The sequence below is a fragment of the Canis lupus genome, chromosome 26 (assembly GCF_003254725.2).
Source record: "Canis lupus dingo isolate Sandy chromosome 26, ASM325472v2, whole genome shotgun sequence".
Classification (NCBI taxonomy): Eukaryota; Metazoa; Chordata; class Mammalia; order Carnivora; family Canidae; genus Canis; species Canis lupus.
Window position 1 is genome coordinate 27,790,406 of NC_064268.1, and position 22,246 is coordinate 27,812,651.

Below are 22,246 nucleotides of genomic sequence, written 5' to 3' on the forward strand. Positions count from 1 at the left end.
AGTCTGCTTCTCCCTCTGCCTATGTCTCTGCCTCTCTCTGTGTGTTTCTCATGAATAAACAAATAAAATATTTTTAAAAATGTAAAAATAGTTGCTGGGAAAAATTGGTAGCCATTTGGTAAAGGTAAAATTTGACCCTTACCTCACACCACATATATACATAAACTCCAAATGGATTCAGGATCTAAATGAAAACAAGAGGAACCAGACAAATACTAGAAGAAAACACAGATAAATTCCTCTTTAACCTTGTATATGGAAAGGCTTTCTCACAATGATTTAAAATCCAGAGGCAGTAAATTAATAATAATAATATTAATAATAAATTTAACATAAAAATGTTTTAAATTTTGCAGAACAAAAAATTCAGCACAAGCAACAAAAGTAAAAATAAACAAATGGGACTGCATCAAACTAAAAAGCTTCTGCTCTTGGGACACCTGGGTGGCTCAGCAGTTGAACATGGGCCTTTGGCTCAGGGTGTGATCCCGGGGTCCAGGGATCAAGTCCCGCATCGGGCTCCCTGCAAGGAGCATGCTTCTCCCTGTGCCTATGTCTCTGCCTCTTTCTCTGTGTCTCTCATGAATAAATAAATAAATCTTAAAAAAAATAAAAATAAAAAGCTCTGCATAGGAAAAGAAATAATCAACAGAATGAAAAGACCACTTACAGAATAGGAAAAATATTTGCAAACCATATATCTGATTAGGGTTTATAACTAAAATATATAAAGAACTCATAAAACTCAATAGCAGAAAAAAATAAAATAAAAAAATCCAATTAAAAATGGGGAAAGCACCTGACTAGACATTTTTCCAAAGAAAATAAAATAATGGCCAACAAGTCCATGAAAAGGTACTCATCACTAATTATAAGAGAAATACAAATCAAAGCCACAGTGAGTTCACCTCACAAACCTATTAGAATGGCTATCACCAAAAAGTTAAAGAGATAACAAATGCTGGTAAGAATGTGGAGAAAAGGGACCCCTTATATTGTTGGTAGGACTATAAATTGTTACCCCCTCTGGAAAATAATGGAGGTTCCTCAAAAAATAGAACCACTATATGATCCAGCAATTCCACTTCTGGGAATGCATCTGAAGGAAATGGAAACATGTCTGAGAGAGATCTGCACACCCATGTCTTTAGCAGCATTGTTTACAAATAGCTGAGACATGGAAACAATGTAAGCATCCACCTAGAATGAAAAAAGAAGTTACACACACACACACACACACACACACACACGAATATTATTCAGCCATGGAGAAAAGATGGAAATCCTGCCATTTGTGACAAAATAGAAGGAACTTTAGGGCATTATGCGAAGTGAAATAAGTTACACAGAGAAAGACAAATACTATATGATCTCGCTTATACAGCAATCTAAAAAAATAAAAAATAAAAAAAAATAAAAACAAAATAACCGAAATTCATAGAAGAGATCAGATTTGTGGTTACCAGAGGCAGGAGGTGGGGAAAGGGGTCAGGAGAGAGAATTGGATGAATGTGGCCAAAAGGTACAAACTTCCAGTTGTAACTAAGTACCAAGGATATAATATATATGATAACTATAGTTAACACTACTATATGGTATATTTGAAAGTAAAAGCTCCTAAGAGTCTAATCATAAAGGAAAAACATTTTTTTCTTTGTATCTATATGAGATGAGATGACAGATATTACCAAAACTAATTGTGGTAATCATTTTACAACACATGTAAGCAGTCATTATGCTGTATACCTAAAACTTGTATAGTGCTATGTCAATTACACCTCAACAAAATTGAAAAAAAATTAATTAGAAAAGTTTTCAATAACAAAAAGTTAAAAGTCAATTGATAAATTGAGAGAAAAAAATTTGCAACATATATTGTAGACAAACACATAAAAAGCTCTTAAAAACTAAGGGACAGCACTAGTCACAACAGCCAAAAAGTAGAAGCAACCCAAGTAAATGCCCATTCACAGATGACTGAATAAACAAGGGGCTTCTGGATGGCTCATTTAGTTACAAATCTCTCTTTTTTTTTTTTTAATTTTTATTTATTTATGATAGTCACAGAGAGAGAGAGAGGCAGAGACACAGGCAGAGGGAGAAGCAGGCTCCATGCACCGGGAGCCCGATGTGGGATTCGATCCCAGGTCTCCAGGATCGCGCCCTGGGCCAAAGGCAGGCACCAAACCGCTGCGCCACCCAGGGATCCCCAAATCTGACTCTTGATCTGAGCTCAGGTCTTGATCTCAATCAAGGTCATGAATTCAAGCCCCACACTGGGCTCCACACTAGGCGTGGAGCTTACTTCTTAAAAAATTTTGGTATATACATACAATGAAATATATTCAGCCTTAAAGAGGAAGGACATTCTGACACATGTATGAACCTTGAAGATATGCTAAGTGAAATAAGCCAGCAGAGAATGACAGTGTATGATTCCACTTATGTGAGGTACCTAAAGTAGTTAAATTCATAGAGACAGAAAGTAAAATGGTAGTTGCCAAGGACTGGGGGGAAGGGAAGGATAGGGAGTGTTTAATAGGTACAGAGTTTTAGTATGGGAAAATGTAAATAAAAGTTCTGGAGATGTATGGTGCTGATGGCTGCACAACAGTGTGGATGTACTTAATGCCATGGAACTGTACACTTAAAAATAGTTTAGGGACACCTAGGTGGCTCAGAGGGTCAACTGTCTGCCTTCAGCTCAGGTCATTGGTCCTAGGATCCAGCCCCAAGCAGGCCTCCCTGCTCAACAGGAGTCTGTTTCTCCCCCTCTATCTGTCCCTCTCCCAACTCATGCTCTGTCTCTCTCTCAAATAAAATCTTTTTTAAAAAATTTGTTTAGGGATCCCTGGGTGGCTCAGAGGTTTAGCACCTGCCTTCGGCCCAGGGCATGATCCTGGAGACCCGGGATCAAGTCCCGCATCAGGCTCCTTGCATGGGGCCTGCTTCTCCCTCTGCCTGGGTCTCTGCCTCTCTCTCCCTCTCTCTGTGTCTCTCATGAATGAATAAATAAAATCTTAAAAAAACAAAATTCTTTTAAACGTTACATTTCACATTCATTAAGTATATTATACCATAAGCCAAGGGGGAAAAGAAACTGATAGGAAAATAGGGAAAATATGCGAATAAATAATTCACTCAGACATACAACTGGATCGCAAACATGAAAAAATTTTCATACTCACTCATAATTAGAGAAATGCAAATTAAAGCACTGAGACACTATTTTTATCACACTATCACTATCGCACTGGAAAAATTAACAGCACGTTCTGTTGGAGGTGGCCAGGAAACAGGCACTATTTTCATACATTGCTGATGGGAATGCAAACTGGCACCACCACTCTGGAGGGGAATTTGACAACAGCTAAGAAAATTACAAATGCCCTCACCATTCAACCCAGCAATTCTACTTCTAGGAATCAATCCTAAAGATGCACCTCCAACAATATGAAATACATACATACAGGGTTATTCATTCCAGCATTGTTTGTCATTTCAAGAGACTGGAAACAACCTAAATAGTTATAGATAGTATAGTGGATGGATAAACCATGGTACTTCCACACAGTGAAGTAATACACAGCTGTAAAAATTAATGAGGAAATGTTATAGCAGCATTTTTCAAAGTAACCAAAAGTAGAAACAACTCAAATGTCCATCAACTGATAACTGGATAAATAAAATGTGATGTATTCATAAAACAGAATATCATTCAGCCATAAAAAGTTAATGAACTATTGACAATAGGATGAACCATGAAAACATTATGCTAAGTGAAAGAAATCAGTCACAGACCACATACTGCATGATCCCATTTATATGAACTGTCCAGAATAGGCAAATCTATATAGACAGAAATTACTAGTGACTGCCTAGGGCTAAGGGAGGAGGCAATGAGAAGTGACTATTAATAGGTACAGAGTTTCTTTCTGGGGTGATAAAAATGTTCTAAAATTGATTGTGGTGACACACAACTCTATGAATATTAAAAACCACTGTATTGTATGTACATTTTATCCCAATGAATAGGCAAATTGTGTATGAATTGTTTCAATAAAACTTTTTAAAAATGAGTAAGATTTCTATGAACACAAAGGGTGATTTTCAAGACATTGTTAATTGAATAAAGCTAACACAATTATCTATAGCATGCTATCTCTCATATACAAAAGAAGCAGATATGAACACCTGTTCATCTGTGCAAAAGAAAGGATAATCCAGACACCAAAGAGATCAGTTAGCTGCAGGGGATGAGTGGAAAAGGGGTGAAAGGTAGGGGAGAACAGGAACAAGATGGCGGGGGGGGGGGGGGGGGGGGGGGGCCGGAGAAGTGACACTTCCCTGAGTATACCTTTGTTACAGTTCTTACTCTTATAACCACAGTCATGCTTCCTACTTGAAAAATAATTAAAACCAACTAAGATCTAGGTGGAACCCAAAATAGAACATAAATGTCAATAGTGAACATACTGTTACAAATACATGACCACATCGAAGGGCATGCGGAAGAAAAGAACTAATTTAAGTAACTGTGGAGAATAGTATCTTGATTGGATATTGTAAGGCTAAAGATAAGAACTGCGATTCAAGATTTGGGGCAGAGAGAACACAATATGAGCCTGTAACATCTGGAGGTGCCAGAAAATAAATAAATGCTCCCCAAAATTCTGAAGATTTGTTGAGAAGGCACAGCAGCTAACCTGAAGGAGATCCTGAACAAGCAAAGTCAGAACGGTGTACAACAAAATGATGGTAACATTAGACTTTTTTTATTAGATTTTAACCAATGGAATAAAATGAATACCCCTGGGGCCCATACTAATGAGAGAAGGGATAGCTCTCCCTTTAATTGAATTTGAATTAATAAATGTAGAAGGGAAGAGAGTAATAGATCATTACCTTTAGGCACACACCACAGGGACCCACAAATGGATCCTAACTATGGTCAGTGGGCATAAATTTGTGAAAACCAGAATTCCCATCCTTCCAAAGTATTTCACCCAAGATACCTACTAACTGGACAGGGAAAGTTAGTAACTCTATAGGAACTTTTCAGTTGGCAGACACTAAACCAAGCAATCAAGATAAATATCACCAGTTATAAGACACATCAGCATCTTGAACTCCTTGGTATAATGCACTAAGGACAACACAATGTTTGTGTTATTGTGGCCCAAAACGCATAACTTCACATGAATCATGAGAAAACATTAGACAAATCCAAGTTGAGGGATATTAGACTGATATCTGATTACTGACGAGTACTCTTGAAAAATATCAAGACTAAGACAACACTAAGTAATCATTAAGGACTAAGGGACTGGGATGCAATGCCTTAATGACTCAGTGGTTGAGCGGCTGCCTTCAGCTCAGGCCATGATCCCAGGGTCCTGGAATCGAGTCCCGCATCGGACTCCCCACAGGGAGCCTGCTTCTCCTTTTTTTAAGATTTTACTTATTTATTCATAGACACAGAGAGAGAGGCAGAGACACAGGCAGAGGGAGAGGGAGAAGCAGGCTCTGTGCGGTGAGCCCGATGTGGGACTTGATCCCGGGTTTCCAGGATCACACCTCAGGCTGCGGGCGGCGCCAAACCCCTGCGCCACCAGGGCTGCCCCCTGCTTCTCCTTCTGCAGAAGTCTTTTGTGTCTCTCTCTGTGTCTCTCACGAATAAAGAAAGAAAATCGTTAAAAAAAAATAAAAAAGGACTAAGGAGACTAAGGAGCAAGAACTATTGAATAAAGAAAGGAAGAAAGAAAATATCTATTCTTTTCTCAGACTCCCAGCCCAGCAATCATATTATCCCAGAATAGCATATTTAGGAATTTAACCTCACAAATTTCCAAACTCGTTAGGCCATGGTTTCCACAGCCTTAAGAACATATGGTAAAGAAGAGCACACACTGAGTAACTCAGCACCCTGACCCAGTCAGTGATAAAAGGTGGCATTTCCTGACATGCTCTGGTCTGGGAGTCAGGAAGCCTAGATCTTAGGCTATGCTGTGGCTCTTCTTGGCTGTGTCATCAGCTTGGCCTAAGAGACCCCTCTTTGATTCTCAGTTTCCTCTACCCGATGAGGTTTTGGGCTAGACTAGGGGTCTGCAAGCTAACCTGCCTTGGAGCAAAGAATGGTTCTGACATTTTTAAATGGATGAAAAAATTTGTGACACACGAAAATCATATAAAAATTACATAAGATTCAAATTTTAGTGTCCATAAATAAAATTGTATTGGAACACTGCCACTCGTTTACCTATTGTCTCTGCCTGTATCCACTGTACGATGCCAGAACGGAGTAGACAAAGTAGGCCTCCTAAGCCTAAAATACTATTATAAATGTTTATTACATTCACAGCATACTCTGATATATAATTCTATTAATATTACAAATATTACTGCACTTACAACATAAGTCTGCCGACCTCTGAAGGAGACCACTCAAAGCATGTTTCAGGTTTTTCGTTTTTGTTTTTTTCTTAAAATTTTATTTTATTCATGAGAGACACACAGAGAGAGAGAGAGAGGCAGAGGACGTAGGCAAAGGAAGAAGCAGGCTCCACGCAGGGAGCCCCATGCGGGACTCGATCCCAGGACCCGGGTTCACAACCTGAGCTGAGAAGGCAGATGTTCCAGCGCTGAGCCACTCAGGCGTCCCAGATTTTTTCGTTGTAACCACAGTTATGAATCCCATGCAACGAATTTTAGCTGCGTGAAACCCCAAGTCCCATAGTTAAGCCCCATAAACCCATAGTAAGCCAGGCCCCAAAGAATTAAGTGACTCCGAAGTCACTTGTGCGGACACCTGAGTGTGTCAGTAGGCTGTGTGTAGCTGGGGTCCTCCTCCTCCTCCTCCTAGGAAGCAGCGCAGTCAAGATTTTCAGTCTAGGGGCGCCTGGCGGGCTGAGTCCTTAGGGCATGCAACTCTTGACCTCCTGGTGATAGGTTCAAGCCCCACAGGGGGTGCAGCGATTACTCAAAAATAAAATCTTTAACATTTATGTTTTTCTTTCAGTCTAGACTTGGGCTGGTCCACTAGTTGGTCGGCTGACTCTGGACAAGACCCTTCACCGCGCGAGGGCCTCCGTTTCCAGCCGTGTACACGGCGCTACGGGCAGCAGCAGCACTCACCTCTCGGGGCTGCTGTGAAGGTGAAGTCAAAGGACGCAAGCCAAGGGGCGAGCCCCGGGCTCAGCGCCGGGCAGACGCGCCGTCAATGGTGGCTCCCGCTGCCGTCGCCGAGAACCGCTCCCGACGCTGGAGCCCGGCCTCGGCACCCCAGGGTGACGGCCAGGGCGGGGAGGAGGCCCGGCCAAGCCGCTACCGCCCTCCGGCCTCGGTTTCCCCGAATGGGACACTCAGGCTACCGGGGGCGCCCCTCTGCCCCCCCGCTCCCGCGTCCACACCGGCCTCGGCCCGGCGCCCGCTGCCCCCCAGGCCCGCGCCCCTTCTCCCGCCCCCCGTTCAGCAGAGCCGCGCCCCCTCCCGGGGGAGGCCCCCGAGCCCGCCACCCGGGAACTCACCGGGCGTCTCCAAGGCAACGGCCTGCCCGCCTCGACCCCCGCGCCGGCCGGCTGCGCGCCTGACAATAAGGCGCGCTCCCATTGGCTCCGGTGCCGGCTCCGCTGGCCAATCAGCGAGGGCGCACGCGCCGCCGGGCGAGCGAGCTCCCCTGGCCCTCGCGGGCTGCGAGCGGCGGGCGCGCGAGTGTCCCCCTCCGGCTGCTTGCTGCGGGCGCGCCCCGACGACGTGGGTCGGGCTTCCCTGCTCCGCCGCTTGTAACACCTGGGAAACGCGGAGCTCGGCGCCTGGCCCTGAGCAGCCGCTAAAGGACGGTTTGCTACAACCTGGGGCAGGTGCTCGGAAGGCAGGGGACACTTGGGGACGCTTAGCGGGAACCGGGGGAGGAGGGGCGTTCCCCCTTATATATCCCGAGCCTCGCCTCGTTCTGAAAACGATTTGAAGCCCGAAAGGTACGGATACAATCAGCCATTGAGACCAAGATAAAGGGCAGCCCGGGTGGCTCGGGGTTTAGCGCCGCCTTCAGCCCAGGGTGTGACCCTGGAGACCCCGGATCGAGTCCCACGTCGGGCTCCCTGCATGGGGTCTGCTTCTCCCTCTGCCTGTGTCTGTCCTTTCTCTGTGTGTGTGTGTCTCATTAATAAATAAAATCTTAAAGAGACAAAGATAAAAGTCACACACACACAAAAAAAAGACGGGTAAATGAACGGGGGGGGGGGGGGGGAGGGGGGAGTAACAGAATTCCAAAGCTGAAAAGAGGATTCAGCATTGAAAGTTTCCCGAAAACGGCCTTGGGCTGAAAGAGGTTAAACCCTTGGAAGCTCAGAGGTTTTTCAGGGAAAGGTTTCAAGAGTGGTTGGGATTCATAGTTGCTGGAGTCCAGCAAAAAAAAAAAAAAAATTAAATAGGAATGAATGTTATGGCTTTCTCTTTGACCTTATGTAAAAGCGATAAAATCATGAACTCATAGCGTCAGTTCAGAACAATAAGCTTCAGTTGTGCACCAGGAGTTGCAAAAAATAATGGAGTCACTAATCTTGACATGGAGAGTACAGCCTTGGGGGGGAGGGCAGTGGACCCAGGCAGAAACAGGTGGTTTCAAGTTTAATAGATAACAAGCACCCCTGGATGCAGCTCTCACACCTGAGTCGTATCTTGAAATATGCTCTGGAGTGAAACAGGTGAAAAAAGATGGCAAGAGCGGCCCACGTAGCAAGGAGCTGTGTGGCAAGCTTTTGGAGGTGAGAAACAGTACAGGCAGTGTAGGATCACTCTGGCAGCACAGTATTACCAGGGGCCAAAGTTCAGGGCCACAGTGAGGATAATGTGGAGACAGGGAGGGGATAATCGTCCACAGCAACCAAATGACCTCATTCTCACTACAGTAGGGGAAAAACATTCAAAGTGGGACCAAGGCAGGAGGCTACTACCTTATGGTCCTGGCTAGAGTTAGGCCTGAATCCCTCCTTGGGCACTTTAACCATTCATTCAGATTCAACCCAGGAACATTCCCTGAGCCCCTCTGGGAAGCAGAACACCATGTTGGCAGAAGGAAAGAGCACAGGAAAAGTTGGGCCAGGGAGCCAAAGGAAGGAACTCCGAGCTCTAGGTTTTAATGAGAGTCCACAGCAGTGGTAGGGTACAAAAAGCAAAAGCACAAGAACTGTTCCATTGGGAACTAACTTTACCACGTTGACAGCATAGACCAAAAATCTCAACTTGGTACTCCACTGACGTACAAGGTGTACAAGGATGATAAGACTTCCAACTCTATAGGTAAACACAGTGCCCACCATCGGGTCTAAGGGTCATGATATGTAAACTCTGCATCAAACATCTGGAAGGTCACTGTAAAGGACACCTTTTGGGCTCCCCCCACCATGTCTGTCTATCCCCTAAAATGTGAAAGCATAATATAGTATTTAGATGGGAATTGCATTCATTCTGTTTGTAGTGGCAGACGTTGCATTTCCAGGTTTGCCATTCCAGGACATGACTTTTACAAGGTGCACAGCTACAGAGGAATTTTGGTAAGACTCATGGGAGAAGATGGAGTTTGGAAATACCCAGGAAAGGGCCCTGAAGCCCAACCGCACCGCTCCCCTGCTGGGCACGGCATTCCATGGGCAGTAAGTTACGTGGGCCAACCCAAGCTGAGGGTAGGAACGTCTGGTCAGCAAAAGCTGTAGGAAGACCCAGCCTGGACCGGCTGCCAGCCCCACCAGCCTGCACATGGGGATGGAAAACCAGGCCTCCAGGCTGTACTATCCACCCTTGGATTTGAGCAGCCTACACACAATACATGAGACAGTGGCCTAGAAGTCTGGAAACATCTCACCTCTCAGATTCCCTAAAGTTCGCACCTCATACACCAACCCTGATGCCCAGGGTGACCCAGAATGCCAGGGAAGGGTAAAGGGAGACAAATAAGTCACGTTTGAAAGACGAAGATTTCAGGGTGGGACAGAAAAAAAGAAAGACAAAAATCTCTTCATTTATTTGATACGAGGCTGGGGAAGAAGAGGACTGTGGGGTCACAGGCAGATCTGCATGAATGAGCACCAGAAGCTGGTATCCAGCAGGCCCTTACTCTGCCAGGAGGTCTCTCTGGAAGGGGCAGACAGCTGACAGATGCATGCCTTGGGTGCCCTCTGTACCAGTCATAGAAAAGTCATGACTGTCCCATTCTTGCCAATCTGCCAGGGCTCCAGGGGGAAAAAGCGGATAATTATCCTTCAAGAGAAAAAAAAGAAAAAGCAAAAAACATGTAATCAGCTCCTTGGCTAATGCCTCATATTCCAAGACTGCTAGCTGGGCACTCCTACCCTGGACTCCCAGAGCAGCCTACCTTAGCCCATTAATGATCTCCCACTGTGGCCCCTCAGGGGCAGAAGGGAGCCTCTAGGGTCACTGCATGCTCTGTGGGTAGCCCACTCACTCTCAAACTGCAAGCTCCCTGGGGGCATGTGCAGTACCCCCTGGCACTTCTGTTTTCTCAAAGTTACCTCAAAACCAGACACAGGGTGACCTGACACCCCCCCCCGCCCCCCACTAATGTCTATGGAGTGCACAACACGCCCCTCTCACAGAAGTGATGGGAAGTTCCTGGTAAAGAGTAAGATACTTGGGGTAGCCTGAGGGATGGTAGGGGAAGGGTTGGTGTGACAGCTTTGGTTTTCCCATCTGTAAACCTCACAGGGATGGCATGTCTGCACAAGGTGATATGAACAGAGGGACAGAGATTGCGTGGATCAAATGGGAACATGCAATGTTAGGTATCTATAGATAACCTGGCACAGGTAACCATTCACATGTTACATATCGTTCTTACAATTTTTACCTCATCCCGACTTGAAGACCAGGTCTGAGCACTCCCAGGAGTCACCATTCCTCACTAGGCCTCTTAGGCCAACAAAGGATCCATTCTGGAAGGTTCTTTCAAGTTTCTCATGCTCTTAGTTCCTCACAGGCATGGGGTTGGCTCAGGAATATTTTTCACCCAGAAAGAAACTTTAACCCTGACACAGAATCCCAGGTTGGGGGGCTGTTCGGGCTTCTTGGGTGATTATTAATACATTCCCCTCTAGTCACAGAAGGGAAGCCTACAAACCAGAGGTGGTTCATTTCCGGGTTTGTCACTGCCTGAGTCCCTGAGCTGTCCTGGACTCAGAACCCAGGTCTCCAGACATCTAAGCCAACTTTCTTTCCACTACTCCGAGTCTCCCAGGACCTATTTGGCTACGGCCCAGAGGTCACACATCCGACCAAGCTGGAGAAGTTCTCCTAGAAAATCATTCTTGATTTTCCAAGATGTGGAGAAGGCTAAAGGCAGATGATAAACGGCCATAGCTTTGTTAGGCAAATAACATTCTAACCTACCCCTGTGCCAAGGCACAGAGAGTGCACCCCCATCCCACAGGACTCTAGCAATTCCCCCAGGTTGCAGCTCAAGGAGAGCTTTCCCACTTCACAGCCTTCCAAACCTTCACCGAGGTTTGGAAGGCCACACCTTGCCCAGGTGTCAAGGAAACCACGGCAGTGTCAGGAATCCACTCAATTCCCCTACCCTTCCGAGGGTGGACCCAGCATCCGCGGGCCCAGGGCACTAGCTGAGGACTGCCTTTCCCCCAACCTCGGGAGGGGCTCGGGGATGGGATCACGGCCCCCATCCTCTCCCTGCCCCCACGCACCGATCCTGGCCCAGGTCCAGCTCCTTGGTGAGGAACTCGAAGAATCGGGCGCTGTGGGCACGGTTCTCCTCGGCGGTGCCCACCACTGCGATGGAGGAGATGAGCAGCTGCGCGCAGGGCTCGGGGGAGCCGTTCACCGCCATGGCCAGACCCGGCCGCACCGTTACGTTCACGCGCTGCGGGCGACACCGAAATTTCGCCTGAAGCCGGTGCAGGCCGCGTCCGCGCTGAGGCCCCGGGAGGGCGAGAGGCGACCTGCGCGGGCCCCCGGGGTCAGGGCTGGAGGCTCGGGGCGGGGTCCCGGGGGGTCGCGCTGGTGTCAGGGCCAGGGAAGACAGCACGGGGCCGACGGGGCGGGGGGGGGGGTCCCTGCCCGGCAGCCTCCTCCCGCCCGGTGCTGCCCGGCCCACGCTCACGTCCTCGGGCTTGCCCAGGATGGCTGCAGTGGCCGCGCACAGCCGCTTCTCCAGCCCCGCGGGCACACGGCTGGCGGGCAAGTTGGTGTCCACCTCGACGAACGGCATGCCTGGCGGGAAGGGGCCGACGCGCCGCCGCCGCCGAGAAGCCGGGCTCAGAGCGCAGGTCGGGGCGCGCCGGGTCGCGGACTGGGCGGCGGGGGCGGGGGCGGGGGCGGGGGCGGGCGCCACGGGACCGGGCTCCCTATTGGCTGCGCAGGCAGCAGCGCCCCGGGATTGGCTGCGCCGTCTACACCCGCCTCGGCGCGAGGCCGATTTCCGGAGTCCTGAGGGCCCTCGGGGGCGGGGGCGGGGGCGCCGGCGGAGCGCGGGCGGCCCAGGGTCCCGGGCCCTGCTCCCCCCGCCCGCGGGCCCGAGGGCTTCCTGACCCGGGCTTAGATTGTTAACCTTGAAGATGAAAGAGCCAGTTATTTTACTAGTAAAAAAATGGGTTTATTCGAGGGTAGCCGAGAATTGCAATTTGGGACGTGCAGCCTAAGGCAAAACCATCGGCAAGTGCAACCAACGGAGAAAAACGTGCTTAACAGAAAAAGAGGAGGAGCTGGGAGGGACTGTTAAAAACAGAAAGTGCGGGGCACCTGGGCGGCTCGGTGGTGGAGTGTCCGCCTTGGGCTCAGGTCGTGATCCCGGGGTCCGGAGATCGGATCCCACGTCGGGCTCCCCTTGGGGAGCTTGCTTCTCCCTCTGCCTCTCTGCGTCTCCCATGAATAAATAAGATCTTTTAAAAATAAAACTAAAAAACTTTTTTTAAAGTGCGCGGGAGGGCAGCCCCGGTGGCGCAGCAGTTTGGCGCTGCCTGCAGTCCAGGGTGTGATCCTGGAGACCCAGGATCGAGTCCCGCATCGGGCTCCCTGCATGGAGCCTGCTTCTCCCTCTGCCTGTGTCTCTGCCTCTCCCTCTCTCTGTATGTGTCTCTCATGAATAAATAAATAAAATCTTAAAAAGATAAAAAATAAAGTGCGCGGGAATAAACTGGGAATCTAGAGTGTAGGCGCTTTTCAATGGCCGAGGGGGTCCTTTCTTTCCCCTGCTGGTAGTACTCAGACTTGGGTTCTTCCGACCGAGGTTGCAAAGGGCCGCAAGGAGTAGTAGGGGTGAGCGCCCCCCCTTCTGGCCGCCCGACCTTACTGTACAAGAGGTTTCCTTTATTCAGTTTCGCAAAATGGGGATTTGGACACACACCAGAAACACATCTGTAGGGGCCTTTCCCAGGCTCTATCTGAATTTTTTTTCATCCCTTTTTTACTGTGTTGCTACCATTTCCAAGTGAGGCGACTTCACGTTATATGTGGGGATCTGGGCTTCTCTTGACCCGGAGCCAGGTGACACTTGTGAGTTCAGGAGAAGCTGGGCAGAGAACCTCCAGTTCACCGCATCCCTACCTGGTCCCGACAGACATCTGCTTTTGTAGCCTCTGGCACCTGTGGCGACCTTGTCTCATAGTGAAATACTACACACCATGGAGTGAAAGCCAGGTCCTAGTCCAACATTCCTAGCCATGTTTATATAGTACCCTATATTTTTATAGTCAAAACAAAATGTATTACTTAAAACATGGACATCTGGAGGTGCCTGGGTGGCTCTGTCAGGTTAAGCATCCGCCTTCCGCTAAGGTCCTGGAATGGAGCCCTATATGTCATGCTTCCTGCTGAGCAAGGAGTCAGCTCTATCTCTCCCCCTGGCTCCCCCCCCCCTCGCCCCCCAAGCTTGTGCACACACTCTCATAAATAAAATATGTTTTAAGAAACATAGAAATCGGGACACCTGGGTGGCTCAGCAGTTGGGTGTCTGCCTTTGGTTCGGGTGGTAATCCTGGGGTCCAGGATTGAGTCCCATGTCCGGCTTCTTGTGGGGAGCCTGCTTCTCCCTCTGCCTGTGTCTCTGCCTCTTTCTCTCTCTCTCTCTCTCTCATGAATGAATAATTCTTAAAAAAAAAAAACATGGAAATCTCTTGATATGGCTAAACATAGTACTCTTGTCGGTGTTGCAAAATTGTTTGACTTATAAATGAAAATACAATTGAAATTATGTGGGAGTAAAAAAAAGAAAGAAATTATGTGGGAGTGTATATGAATAATTTCAATTACACTTCTAAAATTCTATATGAGTGAACATATTGAAGGAGGCTTGGGCACCTGGCCGGTTCAGCCAGTAGAGCATGTGACTCTTGATCTCAGGGTTGTAGGTTCAAGCCTCATGTTGGGTGTAGAGATTACTCACAAATAAAATCTTTAGGGACACCTGGGCGACTCAGAGGTTGAGCACCTGCTTTTGGCTCAGGGTGTGATCCCGGGGTCCTGGGATCAAGTCCTGCATCAGGGACTTGGGGAGCCTGCTTCTCCCTCTGCCTGTGTCTCTGCCTCTGTCTCTCTCTCCGTCTCTTATGAATAAACAAATCTTAAAAATAAATAAAATAAAATCTTAAAAAAAAAAAAAAGGAGGGGCACTTGGGTGGCTCAGTTGATTAAGCATCTGCCGTCAGATCAAGTCATGATCCCTGGGGTCCTAAAATCGAGCCCCGCGTCTGGCTCCCTGCTCAGTGGAGAGCCTGCTTCTCCATCTCCTTCTACCATTTCCTCTCTTTCTTCTCTTTCTCTCTTTCTCTCTCTCAAATAAATATAATCTTTAATTTTGTCCTCTTTCTCTCTCTCAGATAAATATAATCTTTAATTTTTTAAAGATATATTTATCTGAGAGAGACAGAGACCATGAGAGAGACAGAGATAGAGAAGGTGTGCACATGAGCAGGGAGGAGGGGCAGAGGGAGAGGAAGAAGCAGACTCCTCGCTGATCAGGGAGCCGAATGTGGGCTCCATCCCAGGACCCTGAGATCATACCCTGAGCCAAAAGCAGACGGTTAACCAACTGAGCCACCCAGGCTCCCCTAAAGAAACTTTAAAAAAAAAAAAAAAAAAAAAAAAAAGGAGCCTCCATGAGAAGGCAGCAGACTGAAAGGCTAATCGTGACCCTGTCCCATTAGCAGTTTATTAGATGACTAAGACATTAGAGGGTCTAGGACACAAGACAGGTAGATTGTGACAGCCTTAAGGAGAAAGGACAGGGACAGGTGGCAAGTCTGGGACCCAGGATGGGGCACAAATAAGACAGTGGTCGGGGTTAAGTAGGCTTGAAAGAGCAAGGCCTCTCAGCAGCACCTGGAGGGCCAGGAACTAATCTGGGACTTCCCTCCCTGCAAGGCGCTTCACGAACCAGCCCTGCACCCGCCCCCCCACCTGTAGGAGACATCATCAACCCAGAGGGAGGACAGAGACCAAGGCCAGGCCCGATTCAGACATCTCCTCACCAGGTCAACCCCCACCTGTGACCCATGCTCAGCCCAGGGATATTGAACCAGCTTTATTCCAGGACTGAGGGAGGGAAGCACTGGGGCTGAGGAGCCCAGGGGGGGTTACCTGACTCAGCCTGGGGCTAGGGAAGTCAGGGAAGTCTCCCTGGAGAAGCAACATGGTGACAAATGCCTAAAGACCAGAAGGGGCACCGGGCAAAGGTGAGGAGGGGCCCTATTAGCAACAGAAACAGCCTGAGCCAAGGCCAGGAGGTGGAAGCTGGGAGAAGGCGTCTAAAATGATGAGTGACTGTGTGCACCCAGAAGGGGGTGCCCTGGAGGGTGGGCAAGTCCTGAGCGCAAAGTTCAGTGATTCATCCTTGAGCCTCAGAGGAGTAAGGCACCATGGAAAGTTTAAAACACAGGTGGGACAGGGTCAAATACATGTTTACTAAGCTCACACGAAGTCAGAGTGGAAGAGGCAGGAGTGGAGTGAGGAAGGAGGACCTGGTGCCTGGAGGGAACTGGGGACAGAGACTGGACAGCGTGTCTTGCTCACAGCCTACGAGGGCAACTCCACCTCTTCGTTTTGACAACAGAGCCTCCATCGTCTCTGCAGGCCTGGCCCTCCTCTCACTGCAACAAAACCTGCACCGAGGGCTTCAGCTTCTCCTTGATGGAGGTGTCGGCCGGTGGCAAGTCCTTGGCCTTCAGGACAACTGCATGTGCCTCCTGAAAGAGGTCCTTCCCCACCTCGGCCTCCACACGTTGGCGCCATGCAGCCAGCTTGGGTCGGCTTTTGAAGATTTGGCAGCCTGCACTGACAGGCTATGGGGAGAGGGAGCCAAGTGGAGGGATAGGCATGGTCAAGCACGAGGTAGCATGACCTCGTGGAGGGATTCCCCTGGGTGGATTTTCCCTCCTCTGCCACATGTGTAATAGGCTGAGGTTCTCTCCCAGGAGACACTGGGAAACTTCTTAAGTCACTGCAGGATGGGGTCTGAAGTCCCATTAGATGAGAACACTGAGGCTCAGAGAGGGAAGCGACTTGCTCAGGGCCCCACAGCCAGAAGGGGCAATGTGAGCTGGGACATGGGATCCCTCCTGCCCAGTGGACCACCCTACCCATGGCACTCACATGCATCAGCTCTGTGATGGCCACCAAGTCAGCCACTGAAATGTGGGGTCCAGCAAGGAAGTCCTGGTCCTTTAGGAACTTGTCCTCAAGCAGCTGCAGGCACCTGTCCAGCTCGGCCAGAGTAGAGACCAATGTCTCAGCGGGCACCTGTTCACCCAGGAACACTGGGGACATCATCTGGTGGGTGGGCAGGCAGAGAGAGGGCTCAGGGTCTGCCCAAAGCCTAGCCTGGTTCCTGCTCTCACCAATCTATCACCAAGCCTTCAAATTTCTCCTTGCTCCGACCCACTCCTTCTACCCACTGCCATCACCAGCCCAGGTGTCATCTTCTACTCCAACACGGACAGCCTCTACTCTCCCTAGGTCCTCATGCAAGGCAGCCAATGGGGGAACTTCTGTAATCCCAGTCTGCCCCCATCACCCTCTGCATAAAGCCTTCCATGGCTTCCCACTACCCTCACCATGAGAGCCTCAACACGAGGCCCCTCCTCCGTGCAGCAGTCACCCTCTCGCCTCTCCCCACCCCCTCCTCTACCCCAGGTTTCTCAAATAGGATGACGCATATGAATCCCTCTGGGATCTGGTTAAAGTGCACATTCCTGATCTGTATGCCTGGGTAGTGCCTGGGACTCTGCATTTCCAAGCTCCCAGGTGGTGCCGATGGCCCTAGTCCCTGGACCACACTTTGAGTGGCAAAGGTCTATAGTCACGCTACTTGACTTGTCTCCATTCTGCCTTCAAACACACCAGGCTCCTGCCCCTGCCAGCTCAAAGGGGCTCCCCTTCCAGCCCAGAGAGGCTCAAGGAGGACACCTCTAAGGTTATAGAAACCTGCATTTTGCCCAAGGGCCCCTTCAGAACAGTAGAACTCTACCTGCAGCAGAGTATGAGCATGCCCACCTCATGCTCCCTCACACCCACAGGGCACCCACTGTGTGCCAGGCCCTTTGTAAGTACCCTACAAAAAATAATTCAGAGCACACATTTCAAGAACATCGTACATTTGACAGGTAAAAATGGTAGGTGTGTGCTGTTTTAATGTGCATTGACTTGATTCTTAGGTTAAATGTATTTTCAGGGACACCTGGGTGGCTCAGCAGTTAAGCGTCTGCCTTCCAGCTCAGGGTGATGCTGGAGTCCTGGGATCGAGTCCCACATCGGGCTCCCCGCATGGAGCCTGCCTTTCCCTCTGCCTGTGTCTCTGTTTCTCTCTGTATGTCTCTCATGAATAAATAAATAAAATCTTTTTAAAAAAATGTATTTTCATCCACTTAATGACCATTTCTCTCTGTCCTTCAATGAAATCTCTGCTGGTTTCCTGTGCCCATGTTTCTCCTGTGCGTTTTTCTTTGATGGCTTTCTGAGAGCATCTTAAATATTAGGAATATTACTTCTTTCAAGGGCGCCTGGATGGCTCGGTTCAGCATCCAACTCTTGATTTTGGCTCAGGGCACGATCTCAGTGTAGTGAGATCGAATCCAGTCGGGCTTCCCACTCAGCAGGGAGTCTACTTGAGATTCTCTCCCTCTGCCCCTTCCACCCCACCCCCCTGCACCCCTCCCACCCCTGCTCATGGGTGCATGCATGTGCACGCACTTGCTCGCTCTCTCTCAAATAAATAAATGAATCTTTTTAAAAAATTTTACTTCTTGGGACTCCTGGGTGGCTCAGCGGTTGGGCATCTGCCTTTGGCTCAGGGTGTGATCCCGGGGCAATGGGATCGAGTCCTGTGTCAGGGTCCCTGCAGGAGCCTGCTTCTCCCTCTGCCTGTGTCTCTGCTTCTCTCTCTGTGTCTCTCATGAATAAATAAATCTTTCTTTAAAAAAAAGAATTTTTAAAACAGAAAGCACGGTCCATTGAGCCTCCTAGAAGGGTTCCCGTCCTGCCGTAGCTCACCTTCTGCCACATGGCTCGGGTACAGCTACTCCTGAGGGTGGTGTGCTGCCATGCTAGGTACTCGTCCACACGGGCGCGGGCCTGCAGGTCCTGGGGGTACCAGTGGTCGGGGACCTCATACTTGCGACTCAGATACAACAGGATGGCCACACTGGGGGACATGGAGGTGGGTGAAGAACATGTACTAGTCACTTTTCAGCCACTCCACAGGGGCTGGGCCCTGGGTGGGGGCTGCTCCCCACACTCACGTTTCCCCAACTCCTATGGGTGGAGCGTTTCACTATCTCCATGGTGCAGAGTAGGAATGGGAGGCTCAGAGAGGTTAGGTGAGGTTAGGCCTAGGGTCACACAGCTCTACATTGACCCATCCTATCATCTGAACTAAGGACACCAAGGGAAAAACAAAGTGTGTTGGGATTTCAGAAGGAGGGTGATGGGGTACTCAGAGAAAGCTTCCAGGAGGAAGGGGGCCCCAACATGGCTCTTGAAGGACGAGCACAACTCGGGTACCACTCCCCACCATATCCAATGCATGACCACAACAGAAGCAAGGCCAGTTGTCCCCTCACACTCACCGTAGCTGGGACAAGGCCTCCCAGATGAATGGGTCACTGCTTCCCACCCTGTCCCATCTCTTCTCTACCTGCCCAAAGCCTCCAGCCCCCTCCCCCAGGAAGCCCTCTCTGACCTCCTCCTCTCTCCTCCCCCTCCATCATGTCTGGCCAGAGAGCACTACACTTCTGTGAATGTTGGACTGTCCAAGGACCCGAGGTTCCAAAGCCAAGTGGAACTTGAATCTGGCTCTACCACAGAGGTACTATGTGGCCTCGGTAAAGGATACCACCATTCATCCACCAACCTGGAGGTGGCCTGGGCTCTTGTCTCTCCCTCTGACCTCTAATTCTTCAGCACATTCCTGGGCTTGACCTTCAAGGGCAGTCAGAACTGACCACCACGTCCCCCTGCACCAACACCTTGGTCTGGGGCCCCAGCACCTCTCCTGGATTAGTACTCCAGCCAGAGGGATCCTTTAAAACTCAGATCTCAGTTCTCCTCTGCTTAAACTCCTACAAAGGCCCCATCTTACCTACAGTAAAGCCAAAGTCTTCCTGGCCTTACATGCTACCCTTGCCCCTCTGCCTGGACCCCAAGCATTGCCCCACTTCAGAGCCTTCGGCTTTGCTGTGCCCTCTAGCCAGAACACTCTTCCCAAATACCTTGCACCTCTGTTCCCTGTAGGTCTCTGCTCAGATGCCTCCTCCTCAAAGGGCCCTTTACTCAACATCCTACTCAAGACTGCACCCTCTCTCACTCTTACCTTGTTTATTTTCTCCATGGCACTCATCACCCCCTGATGTGCTACACCTTACAGAGATTAGCAGTCCCCTCTTCTAGAATAGGAGTTCCATGAGGCCAAGGGCTTAGAATCGTTCACTGCTTTGGCCTCAGGGCCTAGATGGTTCCTGGCCCTGGTGAGTGCTCAGCAAATAGCCGCTGAAGCTCTCTGGGTGTTCTCTTGACTCCCAGGACAATAGTACTTGCCCCCCAAGATCCCAAGATTTATAGAAGTGATAGCTCTAACGCACGGTACAGCTACTCCTCAATATTTAGCTCTCCACTCTTCTTCCATCTGGGGGCTAGGTTGGCAGAGAGGAGGCCTGGAAACAAGCTGGGCCCAGTGACCTCGTCCAAGTCCCTCCCCTCTCCTGGCCACAGTTTCCTCTTTTGTACAATGCCCAGGAATGGCGGGGGATACCATGACTTCAACGCCACCACCCCCCACCCCCCCAGCCCCAGGCTCCTCTGCCTGCTGGGGCTGGCACAGGTGCTCAGGGCACACAAACCATCCACAGTAGATACACAGACGGCTGACTGGCCTCACAAGGCCTGGTAGCAGCCTGGGGACCTGATACCTTTCAGCCAAGGTGAAGTCTCCATCCTTCAAAGCTGGCACCTTCTTCAGAGGATTCACCTGGGCAAAAGCATCGCTGTGGTGTTGGCCTGTGAGAGAGACCAGTGAGGCAGGTGAGGGGAATTCTGAGCCCCCTGAGGCCTCTGCCCAACTCCCACTCCAACATCCAGGCACCAGCTTTCTGAGGCCCCTATCCAGGTGGGCAACAGGAGAAAGATCACTCTGCTGGTCACCAGATCACAGAACTTGACCCCACCAGAGGTCCACCCTTCCTGCATCCACACCCCTGGGAACCCAGGCCAAGCAGCATCTCAGCTTGCCCATGAAGGGAGGGACCCTCACCCCCAGCCAATTCCATCCGTATGTCAGACACTCCACTCTCCTCTCTGGACTCTAGGCCTGCCCCTGCAATCCATCTTCCTATGCCAGCTGGGTGACCTGTCCACACCGCAGAGCTCCAGCCACACCTGCCCCCAGCCCTCAGGTCAACCCCACTCTCTGAGAGCTCCTGCCCACTTCATCACCCAGCCTCCAGCAGCTCAGCTCTTCTTTCTGTCCTGTGCCAAACCCTCAAGGCTCCTTCCCCAATGGAGGTTCATAGGTCTGACTCACTTCTACATTCCTTGAGCTGGGCCAGTGCTGGAGGGTACAACAATTATGGTTTGTGGAGTCAGAGGGCCTGTGTGGAACCAGGCTCCAGCCGGCCCATGCGCCCACCTAAGAGAATCACCCCTACCCATTCTCCCTCCAAAAAAGTGCCTCTGGGCAGCCTGGGTGGCTCAGTGGTTTAGCGCCGCCTTCAGCTCAGGGGGTGATCCTGGAGACCCAGGATCAAGTCCCACATCGGGCTCCCTGTATGGAGCCTGCTTGTGCCTCTGCCTCTCTCTTTCTCTCTCTCTCGGTCTCTCTCTGTGTGTCTCTCATGAATAAATAAATAAAATCTTAAAAAAAAAAAAAAGTGCCTCTGTGCCCAGCCCCCATCCAAGAAGAGCTGGACAGGTGGAGCAGGGAGGCAGCAGTCGGTGGCCCTGGCTGGGGGCACCAAAGACAGGAGGTGGGCCGGCTCAGCCAAGAAGAGGTCTCCCTTCTGGTCTGCCCAAGGGTGGGCCTGCTGTCTGATCGCCCTGCTGTCCCATTACAGCTCTGCCCCTCCCCGGGATCCTGTGAACGTGGAGGGGAGGTTGGTAGCCGTAGCTGTAGAAATTAAGAGGAGACCAGATCCAGGCGGAACAACTCTCCTGCTGGCACCTGCAGAAATGCAAGAGCTGTGGCTACTCCGACCCAGAAATGGAGAGGCGGTTTCCTTGCCTTCCCCAAGCCCGGGTGTGTAGGTATTGGGGGCACTCCGTTCGCCTCCCCACGCCCTACCCCCCCCCCCAAGCCCTCCACTGCTCTCTATCTGCTCTGCTCCCTCTTAACCTGTATCTTGAAAAATGTTTCGTATTCACTAGGCAAAGATCCGGGCTCGTGAAAAAGACACAAGCCATGGCTGATGACAGTTTCCGAGCTGGGGGGTGTCGCGGCACTCGGGGGTCCCTGCGCACACGGGCGGCCCGGCCCACCTTTGAGCAGCTCCACGGGGCGCAGCTCGAAGGGGATGCCGTTCTTCTTGGCGAAGATGTAGACGGCGCGGCAGGGCTGGGACAGCAGGTCCAGGTACAGCTCCAGGCCCATGGCGGGGCGGCGGGGCGTCCCGGGGGTCGCACCTCGGGGACAAGAGCCGGAACCCGAACGGCCGGCAGGAACCGCCAGGCACCGCGCCTACCGCCGGAGCGCCTCGGGGCGGGGTGGCGGGGCGGGGGGGGAAGGGGGCGGGGGAGGGGC

At 50.2% G+C, this 22,246-nt stretch overlaps 3 protein-coding genes across 10 annotated transcripts in view; all 3 read right to left on the reverse strand.

Annotated features, from left to right (window-relative positions):
* The window catches only part of CABIN1 (calcineurin binding protein 1), a 150,893-nt gene extending 143,284 nt beyond the window's left edge, over positions 1 to 7,609 (reverse strand). The window contains exons 1-2 of one of the 7 annotated variants that reach the window (XM_049101520.1): positions 7,527 to 7,574; positions 6,809 to 6,938 (exon numbers count right to left, since the gene is read on the reverse strand). The gene's annotated coding sequence lies outside the window, so the exon portion shown is untranslated. The other 6 variants (XM_049101519.1, XM_025474719.3, XM_025474720.3 and 3 more) reach the window with 6 other exon arrangements.
* A 2,366-nt stretch (positions 7,610 to 9,975) lies between these two features.
* Positions 9,976 to 12,338, reverse strand: DDT (D-dopachrome tautomerase). Of its 2 annotated transcripts, none has more exons than XM_025474728.3 (3): positions 12,131 to 12,338; positions 11,715 to 11,890; positions 9,976 to 10,257 (listed from the first exon to the last, which is right to left on the reverse strand). In XM_025474728.3, the coding sequence occupies exons 1-3, from the start codon at positions 12,236 to 12,238 to the stop codon at positions 10,185 to 10,187; spliced, it is 357 nt and encodes a 118-aa protein (XP_025330513.2). In that variant the 5' UTR covers positions 12,239 to 12,338; the 3' UTR covers positions 9,976 to 10,184. The 2 variants fall into 2 exon arrangements, with proteins under 2 accessions (XP_025330513.2, XP_035562097.1); XM_035706204.2 differs by lacking the exon at positions 9,976 to 10,257 and adding an exon at positions 10,866 to 11,042 and having other exon boundaries at positions 12,131 to 12,334.
* A 3,540-nt stretch (positions 12,339 to 15,878) lies between these two features.
* Positions 15,879 to 22,205, reverse strand: LOC112676928 (glutathione S-transferase theta-3-like). Its single transcript, XM_025474729.3, has 5 exons — positions 21,985 to 22,205; positions 20,424 to 20,511; positions 18,511 to 18,661; positions 16,615 to 16,791; positions 15,879 to 16,304 (listed from the first exon to the last, which is right to left on the reverse strand). The coding sequence occupies exons 1-5, from the start codon at positions 22,094 to 22,096 to the stop codon at positions 16,110 to 16,112; spliced, it is 723 nt and encodes a 240-aa protein (XP_025330514.1). The 5' UTR covers positions 22,097 to 22,205; the 3' UTR covers positions 15,879 to 16,109.
* Between the last annotated feature and the right edge of the window lie 41 nt (positions 22,206 to 22,246).